The sequence below is a fragment of the Quercus suber genome, unplaced genomic scaffold (genome assembly GCF_002906115.3).
Source record: "Quercus suber isolate HL8 unplaced genomic scaffold, Cork oak 2.0 scaffold_194, whole genome shotgun sequence".
NCBI lineage: Eukaryota > Viridiplantae > Streptophyta > Magnoliopsida > Fagales > Fagaceae > Quercus > Quercus suber.
The window spans coordinates 1,134,839-1,155,132 of NW_027069652.1; the positions used below are offsets into that span (position 1 = coordinate 1,134,839).

General features: G+C 35.8%; 3 protein-coding genes and 1 pseudogene across 4 annotated transcripts; 1 reads left to right on the forward strand and 3 right to left on the reverse strand.

The window, feature by feature from the left end:
• Positions 1-2,821, reverse strand: LOC112040692 (protein WHAT'S THIS FACTOR 9, mitochondrial-like; annotated as a pseudogene).
• Positions 2,822-4,592: 1,771 nt separating this feature from the next.
• LOC111985240 (amino acid transporter AVT6A) lies at positions 4,593-11,073 on the reverse strand (the record flags this gene model as incomplete). Its single annotated transcript, XM_024016885.2, has 5 exons — positions 4,593-5,329; positions 6,870-7,335; positions 7,991-8,194; positions 9,201-9,353; positions 10,635-11,073. Coding segments are annotated over 5 exons (1,401 nt in total), but the record flags the coding sequence as incomplete, so codon positions are not given.
• Positions 11,074-11,708: 635 nt separating this feature from the next.
• On the forward strand, positions 11,709-12,122 carry LOC136069881 (uncharacterized mitochondrial protein AtMg00310-like). Its single transcript, XM_065778967.1, has one exon. It carries the CDS (start codon positions 11,709-11,711, stop codon positions 12,120-12,122), a length of 414 nt encoding a protein of 137 aa, XP_065635039.1.
• A 3,527-nt stretch (positions 12,123-15,649) lies between these two features.
• On the reverse strand, positions 15,650-18,942 carry LOC111985245 (uncharacterized). Of its 2 annotated transcripts, none has more exons than XM_024016888.2 (5): positions 18,666-18,942; positions 18,406-18,601; positions 17,891-17,977; positions 17,134-17,317; positions 15,650-15,927 (listed from the first exon to the last, which is right to left on the reverse strand). In XM_024016888.2, exons 1-4 carry the CDS (start codon positions 18,881-18,883, stop codon positions 17,165-17,167), a joined length of 654 nt encoding a protein of 217 aa, XP_023872656.2. In that variant the 5' UTR covers positions 18,884-18,942; the 3' UTR covers positions 15,650-15,927; positions 17,134-17,164. The 2 variants fall into 2 exon arrangements, with proteins under 2 accessions (XP_023872656.2, XP_023872657.2); XM_024016889.2 differs by lacking the exon at positions 15,650-15,927 and adding an exon at positions 15,946-16,466.
• Positions 18,943-20,294: the final 1,352 nt, after the last annotated feature.

A 20,294-nucleotide genomic window follows, 5' to 3' on the forward strand; every position in this document is an offset into this window, starting at 1 on the left:
TTGAACTACAATGAAGTTAGACTAATGAATTGAATTTTAGGCAAAGTTAAGGGGTGCAATTTGTGATTTAGCCAAAAATAAATGCAGACAAATGCTTGAACTCCATTCATGCACTTGCTGTTGTAGAAAGCCAAAAACAATTGGGTTTAGGTTTATAGTTTACCCAAAAAAATCATTTACAAAGAACAACTGCCATCTCTCTTGTCTCCTATTCTGCAGAATCCATCCAAATCCAACTTTGTTTTCCCACAATCAACAAACTGATTACTCAAACTCCTATTCTTCAAAATCAGCTTGGACTCCTTCATCAACTTGATGTACTTTTTCCTAACCCTCAATAGTGGATGTCTCTCAATAGCTGTTTTGTCACTGTAAGCCTCCTTTAGAATCACTGTACAAGTCTTGTTCCTCAAAGACAAATAAAACATATGGGGATGCCTCTCAAATGCCTTGTGAACATTCTGTGGCAGCCCAAAATGTTTCTTGAGGCATAGAAGTTGCTTCCTCTCTGCTGAATGCTCAACAAAAAGACTAAGCAACTCGTGAAGAAACCCCACAACCCGCTTCTCCCCCATATCACCATCTGGAGCCAAATGTGAAAAGTCCTCATAGGGTGAAACATAAGGAAGCTTTTGAAACTCCCTTAACCAATCCTCAAACCCTTTGCGGGGAAAAGTGGAAACTCAATTGCCTCCATCGGTTCCCCAGAATACACACCTCTCTTCTTAGAATTTCTCTGCACCATTGAAAATATCTTTTTCTCACTCTCAACAGCCAAACCGGTCAATCCATCATCAATCTCCACAAGCCTAAAAGAACTATCCAAATTCACTTCCAAGCACCTCAAAAAATCCTCAGGCAAACCCAAATACCACTGCATTCCCTGAATAATCTTTAAAGGCAAAGCCTTCCTTTTACTCATCAATATGAACCTCTTCATCCTATTCTTCAGGTCATCCCTACAATCCTCAAACAGCCTTTTCTCCTCTCTATCAATCTCAACAGCTTCTTGGGTCAGCCTATACCAAGGTAAGTTATATTGGGGACCTATAAACTCCCCAAAGATTGTTGGGTATTGCCTCAAGAACTGAGCAGCCTTCACGGGCAGACCCAGCTCTAGTCCCCTCTTTGAGACTTGAGAGATTGGGATGCACCCGTTGGGGTCTTGAGCTATGCAGTTTTTCAAAGAAATGATGGCCTTGAGTTGTTCGGACCTGTGGATGTGCTCAATTGAGTCATAGTATGAGTCTTTCTTCCACTTCATGTATACATCTACATAGTGGGAAATTTGGGTGTATGTATAAGGAGGGTTTTGGTCTTTTTGGGGCTGGAATATGAAAGGAAAGATCGGTTTTTGAGAGGAACTGAGCAGCTTTTTAAGGGTTTTGGGAGGTGGGGTTGGTCATAAACATGGAGATGGACTTAGATACTGGTCTATAATGGGTTTGGTTTAGATAGATATCTAGGGAAAGGAAATCAATGGTGATTGGTGAGAGTTGTGAATGATCCAGGTTTTCCTTTGACAAGAGGATTTAGAGTTTGCATAGGTGTGGTGTAGTCTATGATGAGTATTGAGGAATGAGGAGAGGAAATAGGGCTTTATGTGGATTACATTTGTACGTGTGAATATTTGTAATTTTTTTAATTAACTAGTCACCGAATGCAACAGCCATTCACAAACCCCCATCACAGTTCATGGATGGCAGAGAAGACTACCATAAACAAGTGAAGCAACAAACTGCAAGTAGAATACCTTCATCAGTACAACAGATCTTCTGTAGAAATACAAACATTAACACTAAAGTGAACCTAGAGTTAACAAGAAACAAGCAGTGTGGTCCAAAATACTCAATCAAAACGTATGAACAGCCCATAAATAAATGACTCAAAATCAAAGTGGGAATGAAACACAAAACGGCTTACACTCATTTTTTTTCTTCTTCTTTTACTTGACACAACAACCAATGAATTCCATTATGCACACTAACTGGAAGCACTTTCACCCACCAATCAAAGCAATAATTATAGATCACACGAGATAAACAACTGAACACTCAAAATAATCAGAATTCAAATGCCAAAAGTGAAAACTAAAGCCACAAAGCTTAAGACGACAAGAACCACAGCAACAAATCTCAAAATAAAACCTATTGATAAAAATAAAAAAGGGCTAAAATACACTCTTAGTGATCACTTTTAGTCCTGAACAAACTTAAAGTGATCACTTTTAGTTCCTAATGTGCCTAATAAAGTGATGACATATCAGTTTTAATTTGGACATGTCATCTGAGGGACTAAAAATGATTACTTTAAACTTCATGAGCTATAATTTAGGTACTAACATTGTATTTAAGCCAAGAAAAAATATTAATAAAACAAAAGAAGAAACTACCCAAGAAACGAAAGCAACAATATATAGAAGTTGAACTTTTATTACATCAATATTTTACTGGCTCAACATACATCACCTAGGACTTGTTTGAGAAGACAATATCATAGTATTGGAACTGAGAAGAATTTCGAAAACAAAGTAAAAGAAACGAGACGCAGAGCAGAAAAGCAAAGGATACAGAAATTGAACAAATTTGAAATATTTAGCACAGATTTTGAAAAGTAAAAGAAACCCATTTGAGATTTCAATGAGAATTGAAAACCCAAAAAGTAAATGGAGCAATTGAAATAAGGTAGAGAAAGATACGCACCCCCATCGATGTTTTGTCTGTATATTATTTTCCGATGCTGTGTAACGTAAACAAGTGGAGAACAAAACAGTGCTTAAGGTGTAAGGGCTTAATGGACTTGGTCTTCGAAACTCGGAACACACGTGCGCTTCATCTTCATAACTTCATATGCAATTATGCTTTTTTTTTTTTTTAAATGAAAAAATCTCTCAATTTCGACTTGGGGAAAAAAAAAATTCTCTATTTCACTTTTAAATTTTAAATGACATAATACTAGATTGGACTTGGCTTGGATCAGTATTTTAGAGCACTTAGGATAATGACACATGGTTTAAAGTGAACACGTGTCATCATGATAGATTCAATGCATTGGAACACTAGACCCAAGTTTTGCTATATTAAATACAAATTTGCCTTTCTACCAAAGGTGTCACTTAATCCACACTTTAGGTGTTTTCTATATTCTTTTATGTTGGAGGAGCAATGCTTCTTGATGATGCAAACAACATTAAGTAGACTACTTGTCCAAACTCGAAGTATTGGAAAATTTGCAAAGGAAAATCTCGATAGTAGGGCACAAAATTAATCTTTTTCGATACTTAAGTCAAAATTTAATTCAGCTTAAATGAATAAATTGTATAAGTGTACTTAAGTCAAAATTGAGTTCAGCTTAAATGAATAAATTGTATAAGTAAAAATGTTAGGTTTTTCTCCCATACCTTTGCAAGTTGGGTGATGTTGCCTTTATATAAGTTGTTTGAGTGACCTTTTCCTTTATAAATGCTCTATTCCATAATTGGAACATAGTTAGTACATCGATTGTAACATTTACTAGATCTTTGAAATACATAATTGTTGGAGAATGGTCGTGAATTAATAAAATATTAAATGTTTCCTTTTCAGGCTTAACTAACTGCATGGTCGTTCATATAATGTAGATAGTTCTGATGAGGATAGTAGATTAATGCAATTATGCTTTTTTTTTTTTTTTTAAATGAAAAAATCTCTCAATTTCGACTTGGGGAAAAAAAAAATTCTCTATTTCACTTTTAAATTTTAAATGACATAATACTAGATTGGACTTGGCTTGGATCAGTATTTTAGAGCACTTAGGATAATGACACATGGTTTAAAGTGAACACGTGTCATTATGATAGATTCAATGCATTGGAACACTAGACCCAAGCTTTGCTATATTAAATACAAATTTGCCTTTCTACCAAAGGTGTCACTTAATCCACACTTTAGGTGTTTTCTATATTCTTTTATGTTGGAGGAGCAATGCTTCTTGATGATGCAAACAACATTAAGTAGACTACTTGTCCAAACTCGAAGTATTGGAAAATTTGCAAAGGAAAATCTCGATAGTAGGGCACAAAATTAATCTTTTTCGATACTTAAGTCAAAATTTAATTCAGCTTAAATGAATAAATTGTATAAGTGTACTTAAGTCAAAATTGAGTTCAGCTTAAATGAATAAATTGTATAAGTAAAAATGTTAGGTTTTTCTCCCATACCTTTGCAAGTTGGGTGATGTTGCCTTTATATAAGTTGTTTGAGTGACCTTTTCCTTTATAAATGCTCTATTCCATAATTGGAACATAGTTAGTACATCGATTGTAACATTTACTAGATCTTTGAAATACATAATTGTTGGAGAATGGTCGTGAATTAATAAAATATTAAATGTTTCCTTTTCAGGCTTAACTAACTGCATGGTCGTTCATATAATGTAGATAGTTCTGATGAGGATAGTAGATTATTCTTCATCAATTCTAACTATATAAGATTTGATCTTTTAGCAAACATTACTCCACGGTAATTCCTCAAATAATAAATATGATGAACTCCCGAAAGTGCTTGCATGCTTCTTTGGCACTCGATTCATAAACAGCTTTAAAAAAAGACAAATTACGAGACCCTTTTATGAATGGGCCAATAACTAGATTTACATTCAAGTCTCAGAAGTAATCATTGTTTAGCAGGGTAATACAGACAGTGATATACATATAATCCTTGTTTCTTGCATACAAATCTAAGTCTCAGAAGTAACAAGTAAATCTTTTGAAGTTATTAGAAAAGATCCTCCAGATTTTTGTTACTAAACATACATCCCTCGAACCTTATGGTTTCTACTTTCTACACGTAATAAAGAATCGTTGCTTACTAAAAGTTACAAACTACTCTATAAATTCCACTTGTTAGGCTCTTTAATCTGGAATACCACAAATTCAGAAAATCCAAAATTAATAAGCCAGCATAGAGGAGTGACAATTGACACAAAATAGTCCAAACTGTCCATTTCACTTATGTAGTACTATAAAATGTAAGCATCATGGTCACCTACGTTACTTTTGAAAACTGAGGCGCCAGTTATCAAAAGAGGAGGGCATTGCAGTTTTTGTGCACTTCATTGCTTCTCTTTTGATAAATCAAGAGAACTCAAACCCAGCATGATTTTCAGGATGGGGATTTGCATGAGGGCCACATGGTTGCTTGCTTCATTAGGTTAGCCTCCAACTTCTTTCTCATTACTGAAGATGCTGTAAATGTCACTGCAGATGGCCGCACTGCTTGATGAGACAGCTAAAAAGATCATCACCCATGATACCAGCCTGTCATTCTTTGTTGCAATTCCATGAGTGTCTCTGCACAATAGCAGATGTGATTATTTACAATTAGCATGTTAAGAATTGAAAGCACGGCCTTATGTCAAAGCAAGTAGATGTAGATCAATTTTCTAGCAGACTGTCCTGCTTCAAAATATATGCTTTCTTAGGCATGTTATCTGGTATATGATTGCTAAGATCCCATAAGCAACTTAAGTATGCTAGGATTTAGATAGCAAATAAAAATGCACTTGACTCCAAAAAGTGAAAACTCACGTCTCAGAATTAACTTCACAGAAACAACTTCACTGTTCAGCTATATGTCCATATCTAAAATAATGCCAAAACAGGGCATCAAGTCTTTTTCCACGGCCTTAACTGTGTTGCACGTGAGCATCAATCTAAAGAAATGGGTAAGCGGTAAGCCATACCTCAACATGCACAGTAAAAATGCTTTCATGATCTAATACAGGCCTACTATCATTGACAACCACAAAACTAGTGGAGGAGTTAACAAAAACTGGGAAAAATCTTACTGCACAGTATAAAAGATTAATAAACCCTCCTAGAATCCCTTGTTCCCCTCATTTCTACTATTTAAACTAGATACGCCTTTTCTTCCATCTATGTGATAGCTAAAATAAGCACAAATATTTATTTACCTCTACTACTATTTTTGTAGACTAAGAATGTTAGTCATAACAATAAACTAGCAAATCTTCAAGTTTTGGTCCATCTATGAGCTTAAAGGCAACAATCATTTTGATGATCTCAGATCAGCAACTGTAGTAAGTGATTTAACAAGTCAATTGACATGGTCATAGTAGTTTACCTAAGTGCAATTGCGGCTGGAAAGATGAATCCAACAGAAATGGCAGCTGTTGCACCAGTGAACTGAAAGGCATCCCAAATACTAGGCACAAAGTTGGCTCCCACAAAGATAAAACCCATGAGAGCTGAAGTTAATGAGAAGAATCTTCGGTTGTCAAATGCAATTGGAATGGCATAGGGAAAAAGAAGACCATCTAGGTTGAGGCGAAGTGAGAAAAACACAATTGGAAAAACAAGCATCAGGTGGATGCCATAGCTCACCCTAACCACATCATCCAGTAATGAGCTATATGGAATTCCAAGATCACCATCGAAATTGGTGAGTACGTCATCAAGTGTTTGATCCCCGAAAAGAAGAAATCCAAAGAAGCTGGTAGCAATGTAAACAGATGAGCATAATGCGAGAGACATTCGGACTATTGACTTCATTTGGGAGGGATCTTTCAGTTCATTCTCAATAGGATGAACTGCAAAATTCATTTGAGCATGTGAACAGCACCTCATTTCTACTATTTAAACTAGATACGCCTTTTCTTCCATCTATGTGATAGCTAAAATAAGCACAAATATTTATTTACCTCTACTACTATTTTTGTAGACTAAGAATGTTAGTCATAACAATAAACTAGCAAATCTTCAAGTTTTGGTCCATCTATGAGCTTAAAGGCAACAATCATTTTGATGATCTCAGATCAGCAACTGTAGTAAGTGATTTAACAAGTCAATCGACATGGTCATAGTAGTTTACCTAAGTGCAATTGCGGCTGGAAAGATGAATCCAACAGAAATGGCAGCTGTTGCACCAGTGAACTGAAAGGCATCCCAAATACTAGGCACAAAGTTGGCTCCCACAAAGATAAAACCCATGAGAGCTGAAGTTAATGAGAAGAATCTTCGGTTGTCAAATGCAATTGGAATGGCATAGGGAAAAAGAAGACCATCTAGGTTGAGGCGAAGTGAGAAAAACACAATTGGAAAAACAAGCATCAGGTGGATGCCATAGCTCACCCTAACCACATCATCCAGTAATGAGCTATATGGAATTCCAAGATCACCATCGAAATTGGTGAGTACGTCATCAAGTGTTTGATCCCCAAAAAGAAGAAATCCAAAGAAGCTGGTAGCAATGTAAACAGATGAGCATAATGCGAGAGACATTCGGACTATTGACTTCATTTGGGAGGGATCTTTCAGTTCATTCTCAATAGGATGAACTGCAAAATTCATTTGAGCATGTGAACAGCAAAAAGGTTAGACATTGAAGCAAGAAATTAGCATTAATTAAATATCGTCTATATATTGATTTTGCAAGGCATACACCATTTTTGTGTGTGTTTTTATAAGATGAACAAGAAAAAGAAGAGCGATAACCATCCACTGATATGCAGCCACTAAGTCAAGTTGTGGACCATAGGTAAGAAAGTTGAACATTTTGTTGGAGTGGCACATTAGAATAGGCACATCATCTGGTGTCAAATTATTTGTAAATAATTTTTCCTTGAAATAAAGGCAAATTGGAAAGTCTAATTATTTTTTGCCCCCTGTTTTCATGGTCAAATATAAACATGACCCTTTCTGCCACTAACAGGTTGAGATGACTTCTTAAAACAAGAAATTTTCAACAAAGAAAAATATCTAGATATTTCTTATACCCTTTCCAATGACATCAAAATAATGCATTCATTGTTTTTCTATATTAGCAAAGAAAAATGTCCACTAACTAGGAATGAAATTGGGCAGTAGAGAGGAAAAGAAATTTGAGCAGAACCAGGCCCTACATATAGTTTGAACTTATAAGGCAGCCTTCAGTAACTGCAATCAGAGTTGTTGTGAACTGAAATGAAACAGAAATAAGATTTCAAAACTTACTATTATGGTGGCAGATATAGGCAGTGACTAGAACTGGAATAGTTGTGAAAAGCTTCCAAAATGAAGCCTGATCAACAAGTTCAGGCATCAAACGAGGCATTTCAATGCTCCCATCTATCAACTTAACAACTGCAACTCCAGCAGTGATGGCCACAAATACAATAGCCAAGCCCACTGACAAAGCTGAAGTGTATCTCAAAGAATCTAACATCACCAATAAGATAAAGGCACAGAAATCAATCAAAATTTCACATTAGTGTTTGGCCAGTTAACAAATAACAACTAAAACTGGAAAGGTGAATGCAATATGCACATAGACAGAGTTCTTCAAGGTTATACGCAGGTGTTCAAAATCAGATATTATAATGCCAAAAAACAAAAAACAAAAAAAAATGAACAAGGGAAGAAACTAATGTAACTTCCTTTACTGGAGTACCCATCCCATGTAAGTGGGTGTGCATACTAGGTATCACCCCTAGTCCCAACCCATGTAAATGGGTGTGCATACTAGGTGCACAACGTTGACATGCAAGTGGGATAATAACTCTTTTTGTGGCAAGCACAAATTTATGAGCTGCAGTCATTAAACAAAATATACACTTAAAATTGTCTATTAAAATAAAAAGAGTCTCCTTCTTGCCTCCTATATATCCATCAGAAAAAACCACCTCAGAAAACAAGAACATCCGCCCTCAATTGAACAAAAAATACAGAACTTAGCAATATATTATCATGCGTACATACACACCTTCATACGTGCTCACAGGCTCTTTTCTTATATAAATAAAATTTTATTTTACCAAATCAATACAACAGTCTTTAACTCCCTCACCACTATATTTGTAGCTCTTTTAAAATAATAATAATAATAACAATAAATTTCTTTCTATTTTTTTAATCATTATAATTGTCATTAATCCTTTCATCACTACATTTGTAGTTAAGGGTAGTTTAATTTTAAAAGATAACCATCTCTCCATCACCCTTATTTTCTCTCTCATTTTCGATTTTTTTACTATATCTTTTTGCTTTGACAAATTTTGATTATATCTTTTTTATATTCTATAATCTAAATTTGTTTTCATTTTTAAATATTTAGTGGGGACTTTTTGACAAATCAAAAGACAAACCACCAAATGCATTTAGGGTTTGTATATGTATGTATGTATGCGTGTGTATGTATATATAAAATTGAATCAAGGAGACATACCAACGCGCTTGAATGAAATGAGAGGAGCAAAAACAAAGAGTGTAGTGAGAAGCAGTAAGGAGGAGCGTGTGGTCCACCAATGCTGTCCAAACCATTCTTCCACCACACCCGAATGCTGCACCCCATATGACCATGTCCCCGATAACACATCACCTGCATCCAATCCCAATACCATAACATTAATTAATACTACCCTCCATCCAAAGAAAAATTAATACAACTAAATAACATAAACATTATATAAACACAAAGGGCATTTGGAACATTGGAAGAGACATTGTTGTATTTTCCTTGTAGTGAATAGTTATTCCTTACCAAAAGATTTGTCTATCCCTTGAACAAAGTAATAGACCTTAACCTGAGTATTGTGTTTACGACTTTTTTCTTTTTCATTTTCTTCTTCTTTTAATTTGAACATGAGACATCTAAAACTTATGGATGATTGTGATACTTTCTAGGTAAATTTACTAAAATTCGCATTTTAATACTTATGGATGGTTGGGTTAATTTTTTATGAAACTTGTACTTTTTTTTTCTCAAAAAAAAAAAAAAAAAAATCTCTAAATTTGTTTTATATGACATCATGATATTCATGTAGGTGAATTTAAATTTTAATGTTTACAAAATACGTTATCAATTTTTTTTCTTTTTTAATATTTATAAAGATATCAATCAATATTGAATAAAAGACAAGAAAATTAATTATAAAATCATTCAATTTATACATAGAAGGATGTTAACTAAGCTACACCCACAAGAAGTGTAAATATAATCTTATGAAGAAAAATAGGATTTCATTCCACTATTGTATCATGTTGTACCAAATATGAAACTATACAATACAGATTTAAGGACTCTATTTCTATGTTATCACCACATGTATGACCATTACCATATTTCATACCTATATATTAACCATTGCAGTGTACTAAACAACATGACCTAAGTTTCATAATATTGGTCAATTCATCTCCATGCAACCTAACTAATAACACGATGTACTATGAGTTAGCATAAGGGACTACCAAAAATTAGGCCCAAATGCAAAAACACCCCATGGGCTTTCAATTCTTCCTTATAACTCCCTGAGGTCTCCACGTCTACCAAACCTTATAAAGAAGAATTGAAAGTTGACTTACCCCAAACTGTATATACACCTGTGGGATCCATTGGTAAGGTAATATTTAGAAAAAAGTCTAGAACCACAAAACTTTTTACCACAACAATGATGTAGGTGTGAGCTATAGAGAAAAAACGGTGGTCCATGTGAAAGTGATAAATAATCGATTAAGTCTCTCACAAAAATTACTCAACATTTAGAGTTTACTCCAAGAAACCAAACAACAACAACAACAAAAGCCCAATTCAACAAAAATTAAATTAAAAAACAAAAAGACAAAAAAAAAAAAAAAAGTTTCATTAAAAAGTCCGTACCAATGATGATCATGTAGACAACGAGCATGCCCAAGTTATTGACAACAATGCAAAGTTGCAATAAAGTCCGACCGGGCCCACCGAATGCGTCGGATACCAGACCCGAATACGTGGCGGACTTGGAGGCCCGACTGAACCTCAGAATCATTTCTATGGAAGATTCGGTCAACGCGGCGCCCAACACGATCATGACCAGACCCGGTATTAGCCCCAGTTGCTTCATAATAGCCGGAAGCGCCATGATACCGGCTCCGACGACCGTCGTCGAGAGGTTGAACACCGCCCCCGAAAACGACGCGCCGTCGAAGCCTCCCTCCCGGAGCTCCTCCTCCGCCGAGAATTTCTGGGACGGGAGGAGGGGGACGCGTGGGCCGCCGCGACGGTACTTTGGGTCCGAAGCCGAGGGCATAATCGTCTTTTGAGAGAGAGAGAGAGAGTTTCAGAGAGTTTTGTTTTGGGGATTCACGCGGGAACGAGGAGGGGAAACCACGATGTCTTTGGTTTTTTATTTTGAGTTTAGGGAGAGGAGAGAGGAGACTTTGAAGTTTTCGTCAGTTTGGAAACTTTTTATTTGTTTTCTATAGTTTTGATGAATGTGTTACGGAAAGCATAAGGGAAGGCCAATAGGTATGGGACACCTCACCTACCCAAACAGAAATGGGAGGGGATTTTGAATTTAAACTAAAGGTCAAACGTTTAAAATTCTATCTGTCTATTAGTAGTATTTAATTTAAAATAGGTAGGATATTGAAGTTATATGATTAATAATTTTCCTAATTCAAATCCTTTAATTTAAAATAAATTAACAAAGAGAAGACCGCAATCTTCTTTAGCAAATCTACCACAAATGAAGCAAAATCAAGCATAAAGAACCTCTTCCAAGTCCAAGAGGTGAAGTCCTATGAGAAATATTTGGGGCTCCCATCTTTTGTTGGCAGGGGTAAAAAGGCAAGCTTCAATTACATAAAAGAAAGGGTTTGGAGGAAACTTCAAGGTTGGAAGGGTAAATTGCTTTCTCAAGCCGGGAGAGAGGTTTTAATTAAAGCCGTGATCCAAGCAATCCCTACTTATGCCATGGGGTGCTTTAAGTTGCCATTGGGGCTTTGTGATGACATTAAAGCTATGATTAAGAAGTTTTGGTGGGGGCAAAGGGGAAATAGAAGGAAAATTCATTGGATTCGGTGGAGTGAACTGACTAAATCCAAAATGGTGGGTGGTATGGGCTTTCGTGATTTGGCTCATTTTAATGACGCCCTTTTAGCGAAACAAGCGTGGCGGCTTTTGCATAACAAGGAAACCCTCTTCTACAAAGTTTTCAAGGCCAAGTTCTTCCCTAATACTTCTCTTTTAGAAGCTAAGGAAACAAGTTCGGGGTCCTATGCTTGGAAGAGTATATTATATGGTCGTGATGTTATCCTCGACGGTGCTTGTTGGAGGGTGGGGAATGGAAAGTCCATAAAAATTTGGCAACACCACTGGCTGCCTTGAAAACATCCAACCAAGATCCTCTCTCCAATGGTGGAAACGATGGAAGAAGCTACAGTGGATTGCTTAATTAATGAGGAAGCTAGAACTTGGAACGTTGCTATGATAGATGGTATTTTTGCACCACAAGAAGCTGAGGAGATAAAGAACATCCCTTTGGCTAGAGAAGTCACTGAAGACTCTCTGTACTGGCCGTGGGAGCATGATGGCAGGTATAGTTGCAAAACGGGCTACCGTTTCCTGAAGGAAGATGAAGTGGGATTTCAAGTGATTGAGAACCAAGACCATGAGGATGGGTTATGGAAGAAAATGGAAGATTCGGTCAACGCGGCGCCCAACACGATCATGACCAGACCCGGTATTAGCCCCAGTTGCTTCATAATAGCCGGAAGCGCCATGATACCGGCTCCGACGACCGTCGTCGAGAGGTTGAACACAGCCCCCGAAAACGACGCGCCGTCGAAGCCTCCCTCCCGGAGCTCCTCCTCCGCCGAGAATTTCTGGGACGGGAGGAGGGGGACGCGTGGGCCGCCGCGACGGTACTTTGGGTCCGAAGCCGAGGGCATAATCGTCTTTTGCGAGAGAGAGAGAGAGTTTCAGAGAGTTTTGTTTTGGGGATTCACGCGGGAACGAGGAGGGGAAACCACGATGTCTTTGGTTTTTTATTTTGAGTTTAGGGAGAGAGAGAGAGAGAGGAGACTTTGAAGTTTTAATCAGTTTGGAAACTTTTTAGTATTTGTTTTCTATAGTTTTGATGAATATGTTACGGAAAGCATAAAGGAAGGCCAATAGGTACGGGACACCTCACCTACCCAAACAGAAATGGGAGGGGATTTTGAATTTAAACTAAAGGTCAAACGTTTAAAATTCTATCTGTCTATTAGTAGTATTTAATTTAAAATAGGTAGGATATTGAAGTTATATGATTAATAATTTTCCTAATTCAAATCCTTTAATTTAAAATAAATAGTATGAATGAAATATTCTAAGACCACATAAAATGGCATAACTTATGCCACAATTGTCCACATGACAAACTGTGAATGATAGAGAAAAAATGATAAATTTATGTGAAAGTAATAAGCAATCAATCATAATCTGATTTTTTTTTTTTTTTTTTGAAGCCAATCACAATATGATATTAAAAGTCTAAAACTAATATTGAATTTATCTTTTTTATACTAGTTAAGGGGCTTCTTCTAATTGGAATCCTCATTTTTTTTTTTTGGGTTCAAAAATGTCCCCTACATCCTTGTGTTTAAGTAAAAACAAAAACTAAAAAACAATCTGGTAAAAATACTACTCCCACTAAAATATTGCCTAAAAAACAAGGTCACTTTCTTTTTTATTTTCAAATTGCTTTATTCACTTATTAGCCTCTGAGCATGCGCTCATGCCTATGCTCAGAAGCTCTTATATTTTTTTAGTAAAAGTTAATAATTTGCATCCATTATAATTTAGAATTGTGACGAGTGTTATGCATTTTGGATGAAATAATTTTTTAATCATACACTTAGATATTTTTGTGATTGAAAAATGTAATAATCTCAAATTATAATGAATACTTATTAACATTTACAAATATATATATATATATATATAAAAAAGAACCTTTGAACACTGCTCATGCGTGCTCAGGGACTAATTACTAATAATTTCCTAATTAAAATCCATTTGGTTGGAAGCCGAATAAAACCTTTTACTTCCTCATTTGTCGTTACGTTGGCCAAGAACCACATTCCAATCAAATTTCCTTTACTTTCATAATTAATCTATTTAAATCGGAAATGGTTATATCATGCGTCTGCCAACATGTAATACCAGTCTAGGCAAGCTCGTACTAGTTTGAAAGACTGGTAGCTATCAGTGATTCAAATTCATTTCTTGCTTTCAAGACCAAACAAATTAGGGGAATAGACAAAATGGGGGAGATTGGATCCAACTTGAATAGGTATTTTTTTTTGGGTGGCGTATGGTGCCCGGTAACTTTAGCCCTTTGTACTTTTTTTTTTTCAGCTTTATTGTAACTTTATGTCATATTCTTACAGCTTTTAGTTTATAGGATCAGCTTTATAGGGAGAAAAATAAATAAATAAATAAAATAAGCTTCGGGTTAGTTTTATATATATATTTTTTTTTTCTTTTTCAGTTTTTTTATCAAATGGAACTCACATTAGTGCAACATTAACAAGCACACTACTTGTTAACATTTGCCTTTTTTCTTTTTCTTTTTTTTTCCTTTAGAACCAACTTGAATAGGTATTAGGTTCACAGTTTCCTTACCATTAATTCATACTATGGGACGAAATGGCTAAATAACCATAAAATCCTAACAATATAATTAGTTGTCAACGTTTTCAAACTATTTTTTTTTTTAGCACCTCGAGTCTCAGAAAATCGAGTTATGCGCTCATACCTCGAGTCTTTGATGCTCGATTTTTATAGTTTGACCTGGCCTAGTTCCACGTGGCATCCCACGTGGAACTCGAGTCTCAGAGACTCGAGGTCCAAATCAAAAAAATTTCAAAATATTTTCAGCATCCAACTCTCTCATCCACAAACCAAAATACCAAAAAAAAAAAAAAAAAAAATCAGGTCACAGAGAGAGTCTCACAATCTAGAAAAAGATGCTGAAATACCATATATATGTGTTCATCAGAAAAAAAAAAAAAAAAAAAAAAAAAAAAAAAAAAAAAAAAAAAAAAAAAAAAAAAAAAAAAAAAAAAAAAAGCTCCAGGCCGGCAAGCCCCAGGCCGGCGCGACCGGCGCCGCAGTGCGGCCAGGGTCGCGCGCCACCCAGGGCCGCGCGGCCCGAGTCGCGCAGGCCGCGCGGCCCGGTGCCTGCGCGACCCCTGGGCCGCGCAGGCCGCGCGGCCTCTGGGTCGCGCAGGCCGCGCGACCCTGGGTCGCTCAGGCCGCGCGACCCTAGGTCGCGCCTGTTTCTGGGTTTTTTTTTTTTTTTTTTTTTTTTTTTCTTCTGGCTTTCGGCTTCTTTCTTCTTCTTCAGGTTTTTTTTTTCTTCATGCTCTGATTTCTGGGTCGCGCCTGTTTCTGGGTTTTTCCTTTTTTTTTTCTTCTGGCTTTCGGCTTCTTTCTTCTTCTTCAGGTTTTTTTTTTTTTCTTCATGCTCTGATTTCTTTCTGGGGGGATGTGGGGTAAATATTGGCTTAGACCTCGAGTCTCTGAGACTCGAGTTCCACGTGGGATGCCACGTGGAACTAGGCCAGGTCAAACTATAAAAATCGAGCATCAAAGACTCGAGGTATGAGCGCATAACTCGATTTTCTGAGACTCGAGGTGCTAAAAAAAAAAATAGTTTGAAAACGTTGACAACTAATTATATTGTTAGGATTTTATGGTTATTTAGCCATTTCGTCCCATACTATGGGTGCAGACCAGAATGTGCAATTTACTGGTTGGCACTGCACTTTCTTTTCCTTTTTTTTTTTTTTTTGATAATTAGTTACAATAATAGTGGAGGGAAAATTTGAAACCTAAGGGGGTATTTGATAGTGTATTTTGAACAACAGTTTTCAGTGTTTAAATAACATTATATATATTTTTACACATTTTTTTATCCACACGTATTTTTAAAAAATACAAATAACATTACCAAACAAGCCCTAAATGTCTTCCTTTCAAAAACTAAAAAATGCTAGTTCACCAACAAGACTCTGACATCTAACAAGACTCGTTGAACGTATCTTACAAAGGAAAAAGTTTAAAGGGCGATCCAAGCGCCCAATCCCTGACGTTTCAAATTGGAATGTTGGGCCCCCATATCAGGCCTGATCACATCTAAGCTCATCTGGACGTAGAAGGCAAGAAACATCTTAGTCATTCTCACCATATAATTGTAACAGAATAGTTGGAAACGTATTGATAAATTTACAGTGTAAGTAAACCTTAAATATCTTACTAACAAAAATTCCAAAATATGAACATATCTTTTTTTTTTTTTTTTTAATTTTATCTAGACTATAAGCAAATTTTCTGTTATTGCTTGTGACTTGTGACATTAGATAATAACATATTCAACCCCTCCTGTACTTCAATGGTTGATGAAGACAATAGGGTGAAGCAGCCAATCAAGCTCACGAGGAAGATTGTGAGGTCCTTGAGATGACATCTTTCAGGTGCAGCAGAGCCATCGTAGCATAATGATTACCCCAAACACACACGGCATACCAAATTACAATACAAAACATGCAATTTGATAGCCTTTGCAGTTTGCAGTCATCAATTGTTTCTTCCACCAACCTTTTAAAACCTTCTCTTGCTTTGGCAAGATAAAATTACCTCAACTTCCTCTGACAGAGGAAGAAACTTGTTCATTTTACAAGATCCCTATGCATTTAAGATATTCCCTTGTCATCAGTATTTATGAAATAGCTTTTGCAAAATCTAGTAAAACTATTTCTGTCAAACTTAAAATGAGATGTTCTTTATATTTCAATGGGTTCTCCAATTAGACCCCAAAGGAAGAATCCAGCAATTTATCCCAAAAGTGATAATCAACATATATTTTCTTTTATATGTAAGTTTTGGCCCCAAGGGGGAGAGGGAAGGGAAGATTTGAACTAGTGTTAAAAAGCAGAATCTAATTTGGAATAACTGAAAAGTTCTTGGCATAACAATACTAGAAAAACGAATCAGATAACCTCTCCTAGATGGGTGTTGATTAATTAGGAGATGCATAGACCAAATATGTAGCCCCATCTACCATAATGCCAGACATATGACCAGGGCATATATATTCTCTTCATGGTAACAAGTAACAACAGAAAAATTGGAGCATTTATTCCATGAGAAGGGCTACCAAAAATAATATTTTAAGCAAAAATAAGTCATTCAATTATGATTTGCAGAAAATGAAGTAATAGAAACCACAATCATAGAATGCAAATGGGTGGTCAACTGGTCATTCATGAGTTTACTGGTAGAGTAAGGGGCTTACGCAAGCTGTAAGGACATAAAGAACTTACAGTGAACAAAGTTAAGACAAATAACTTACAAGCATTGATGTCAACTTGCGCATCACTAAATCAAGGCTTTCTCTTTCTCTTGGAGCTTTTACTTGGTTTAGCCTTTGAGTCTGCATCTGGATGTGAAGCTAGCTGCTTGGTCTCCATAGCAGAACTCCACAGTGCTCTTTCTACATCTGATGGTGTAAAGGTTTCGTTTTCTGAACTTAATTCCTGCAAATTATCTTCCACTAGATACGTAAAAAAGGCATCCATAAACCATAAAAATGGGGAACTTTCCAACTTTGACTACTTTTGTACCATTTATTCGACAAGAAGACAGCCATACAGAGTGATTGCTTATTTGATCTGATGCAATTTAAATCCAGATACTAAAAAGAATATTAGAACAAATGAAATCCCAGAAAGCAAGTGTATAGCATTAAACCAAAATGAAGCCCACCACCCTACATATGCATAATGCGTTCACTGAGATTATGAGATATCAATCTCTAGCTTTTGCTTTACAAAAAAACTAGAATAGCTCTACAAACAGAAGACCCTGAGCCCTAAGATCTGGAGATAAATTTATTGGCCTTCAACTTTTCCATTGAAATCAGATAGCAGTTAAAAGTCAAAACACTAAATATTTACAATCTCTTATCTCACATTAAACATTTTGATCACACTAATAGAGGCCAAAACAATCACCATGAGCCCTTACCTCAGATATGTCATTATAATTGCAAATAAGTAATTCAAAACACAAATATATAATTGACAATTAGGAGAACAGCGTTCGCTGACCTTCGCTTTAGTCTGGAGTTTATTTGCAAATAACAGGTACTGCTTCAGTGAATAATCTTTTGAGTTACCAAGTGCCGCCACCATAGCCTTTTTCACCAACATTACAACAAATCAATAACTGATAAAAGCCACAATAAACTAGCAACAAAAATAAACAATCATCCTAGATAAAATTGCATTAAGAATATTGATTAAGACGTCATTTTGGATGAGCATGTTTTTGCATCGAAACAGAATGTGCAACTCTTTAAAGTATCACATTTTTTACTTTTACACAATTAATTCACTGAAATAAGCAGTAAACAACCATCCCAAATAAAATGGGGCTAGAATATTGATTAAGACGTCATTTGGATGAGCTTATGTTCGTGTCAAAATAGAATGTACAACTTTTTAAAGTACCACATTTTTTTTTAAGGTACAACTATACTTTTACACAATAAACCAAATAAGTCACCATTTCCTAATATTTTGGAACAAGTGATAATTTATCAAAATTAAAGGACCGATTATACCTCGTCGGACATGAACGGCGCCACGTCCGGCGCGTAAGCAGCCAAAACGGCGGAGGCGGTGGCGGGACCGACGCCTTTGAGCACCGTGAGCTCAGACACAGCCTTGGAAACATCAGGTAGCGATTGGAATGCGTTTTCCGACGCCGATTTCACTACGGCCTCGTCCAAAGACGAAACGAAATCCAACAAACGCGGCCTTTAAAAGCAAAATTCACACATTATTGATTATACACTTAATAAAGTTTAGAGAGAGAGAGTACCTCCATTTGCCACGTGTGAGCTTCCATTGCATGAGTTTGGAGAGCTCGGCGGTGGTGATGTAAGGGTTAGGGTTTCGGCTGCGAAGAATCGGAGGGAGTTGGTGGCGGTTAAAGTCGTCAAAGGAAATTAGGTTGGGTTTGTTAAGGGATTCTAAGCGAGTTGAGTAAGAAGAGAGTGCTTCTTTCCAGAGATTCAGCTCAGAGCACTCGAATTTCATTTTTTTTCTCTCTTTCTCTGTTTGTGTGTTTTTGACTTTTTTTTCTCGCAGGTTCCCGCTATGGCAGTTTTTCAGTTTTTGTTTTCAAATTATAAGTGGATTTGGAAGAAGGCCAGAGAGCCCATTTTGTTGTTGGGCTAGATTCTAGCTTACAAGTCCATAAGGGTATAGTATAGATATTACATATTTGGGTTAGTGAAACTATTAAAGCCTAAGGTCCTTTCTACACAGCTTATTTTTGCTGAAATTAAAAACTAAAAATTGAAAACATTGTAACAAAATAATTTTTAAATATGTGAATAGTTCTGTGAGACCCATTTTTAATTTTTTTTCAAAATAAAATGGTTGTGGGTCCCATAAATAGTGCATGAACAATGTAATTTGTCTCCTGCATAATGAATCTATGTGTATGAACAGTGCAGTTACTGTTCATACACGCTAAAAAAAAAAAATGAAGGAAACGTGATTCAGTAAACACAAACGCACAAATAAGTTGAATCTAAACGCTCTATAAATTGAACAAGATTATTTATGATGGTAGAGGAATTACATCTAAAAAAGAGGGATTCTAGTTGGGTCTAACAAGGGACTTAGGGATGAATTCTGCTTGGGGAAATTTTTTGCTGTATAATGGATTATGTGGCATAAAAAAGAAAGCAACATATGTCTAAGGGTCCTCTTGATCACTACACATAATACTTGGACACATGTTGCTTTTTTTTTTTGCTACCACATAACCCATTATGTAAACAATTGCTACATACTAATATGCAGTGAAACCTTTCCCTTCTATTTATACGAAAAGAAATCAATTAGCATGTTGACATAATGTTAAAGGGAAATCATTATATAAATACCATCGGTTCAAATCATATAATATCTAGTAAAGAATAAAATTGAATGAGATAGGAGTGATTGTTCTCCCTTTTAAGGTAATTAACAATTAAAGATGAGATAATTGGTTTATGGTTTAATTGTAGAAAATGGAAAGCATTTGATTAAAATAAATCATATCATATGCTATTAATATATAATAAAAATTAGGTTTAGAAGTCGTAGTTGCGTTAAATAGCTTTACCAAATTAAAGTAATAATTTGGATAAAAACAATTTTTTTAGATAGAGACAACAACTTATTTGTTCTTATCAATTTCTTTTAAGAAAATAACAATAAATGTTTTAACAAAACATGCAGCGTGCAACTAAGTTTCAATTGATAGAGACAACAACTTATTTGTTATTATCAATTTCTTTAGATAAAGTAACAATAATTATTTTAACAAAATATACAACATGCATTTTAGATAAAATAATAATAAGTGTTTTAACAAAATATAACATGCATCTAAGTTTCAGTTGATAGAGACTTATGTGAAAGAAAGTATACTATAAGGCCAACTTGGTCGATTTTT

Bases quoted from the DNA above. Each gene is read 5' to 3' on its own strand.
- LOC111985245 (XM_024016888.2), bottom strand. From the start codon at position 18,883: ATGAAATTCGAGTGCTCTGAGCTGAATCTCTGGAAAGAAGCACTCTCT. The intron at 18,602-18,665 runs GTACTCTCTCTC...TTGCTTTTAAAG, and splicing joins CTCACACGTGGCAAATGGAG to GCCGCGTTTGTTGGATTTCG. The intron at 17,318-17,890 runs GTCAGCGAACGC...GATAATTTGCAG, and splicing joins AACTCCAGACTAAAGCGAAG to GAATTAAGTTCAGAAAACGA.
- LOC136069881 (XM_065778967.1), top strand. From the start codon at position 11,709: ATGGGGTGCTTTAAGTTGCCATTGGGGCTTTGTGATGACATTAAAGCT.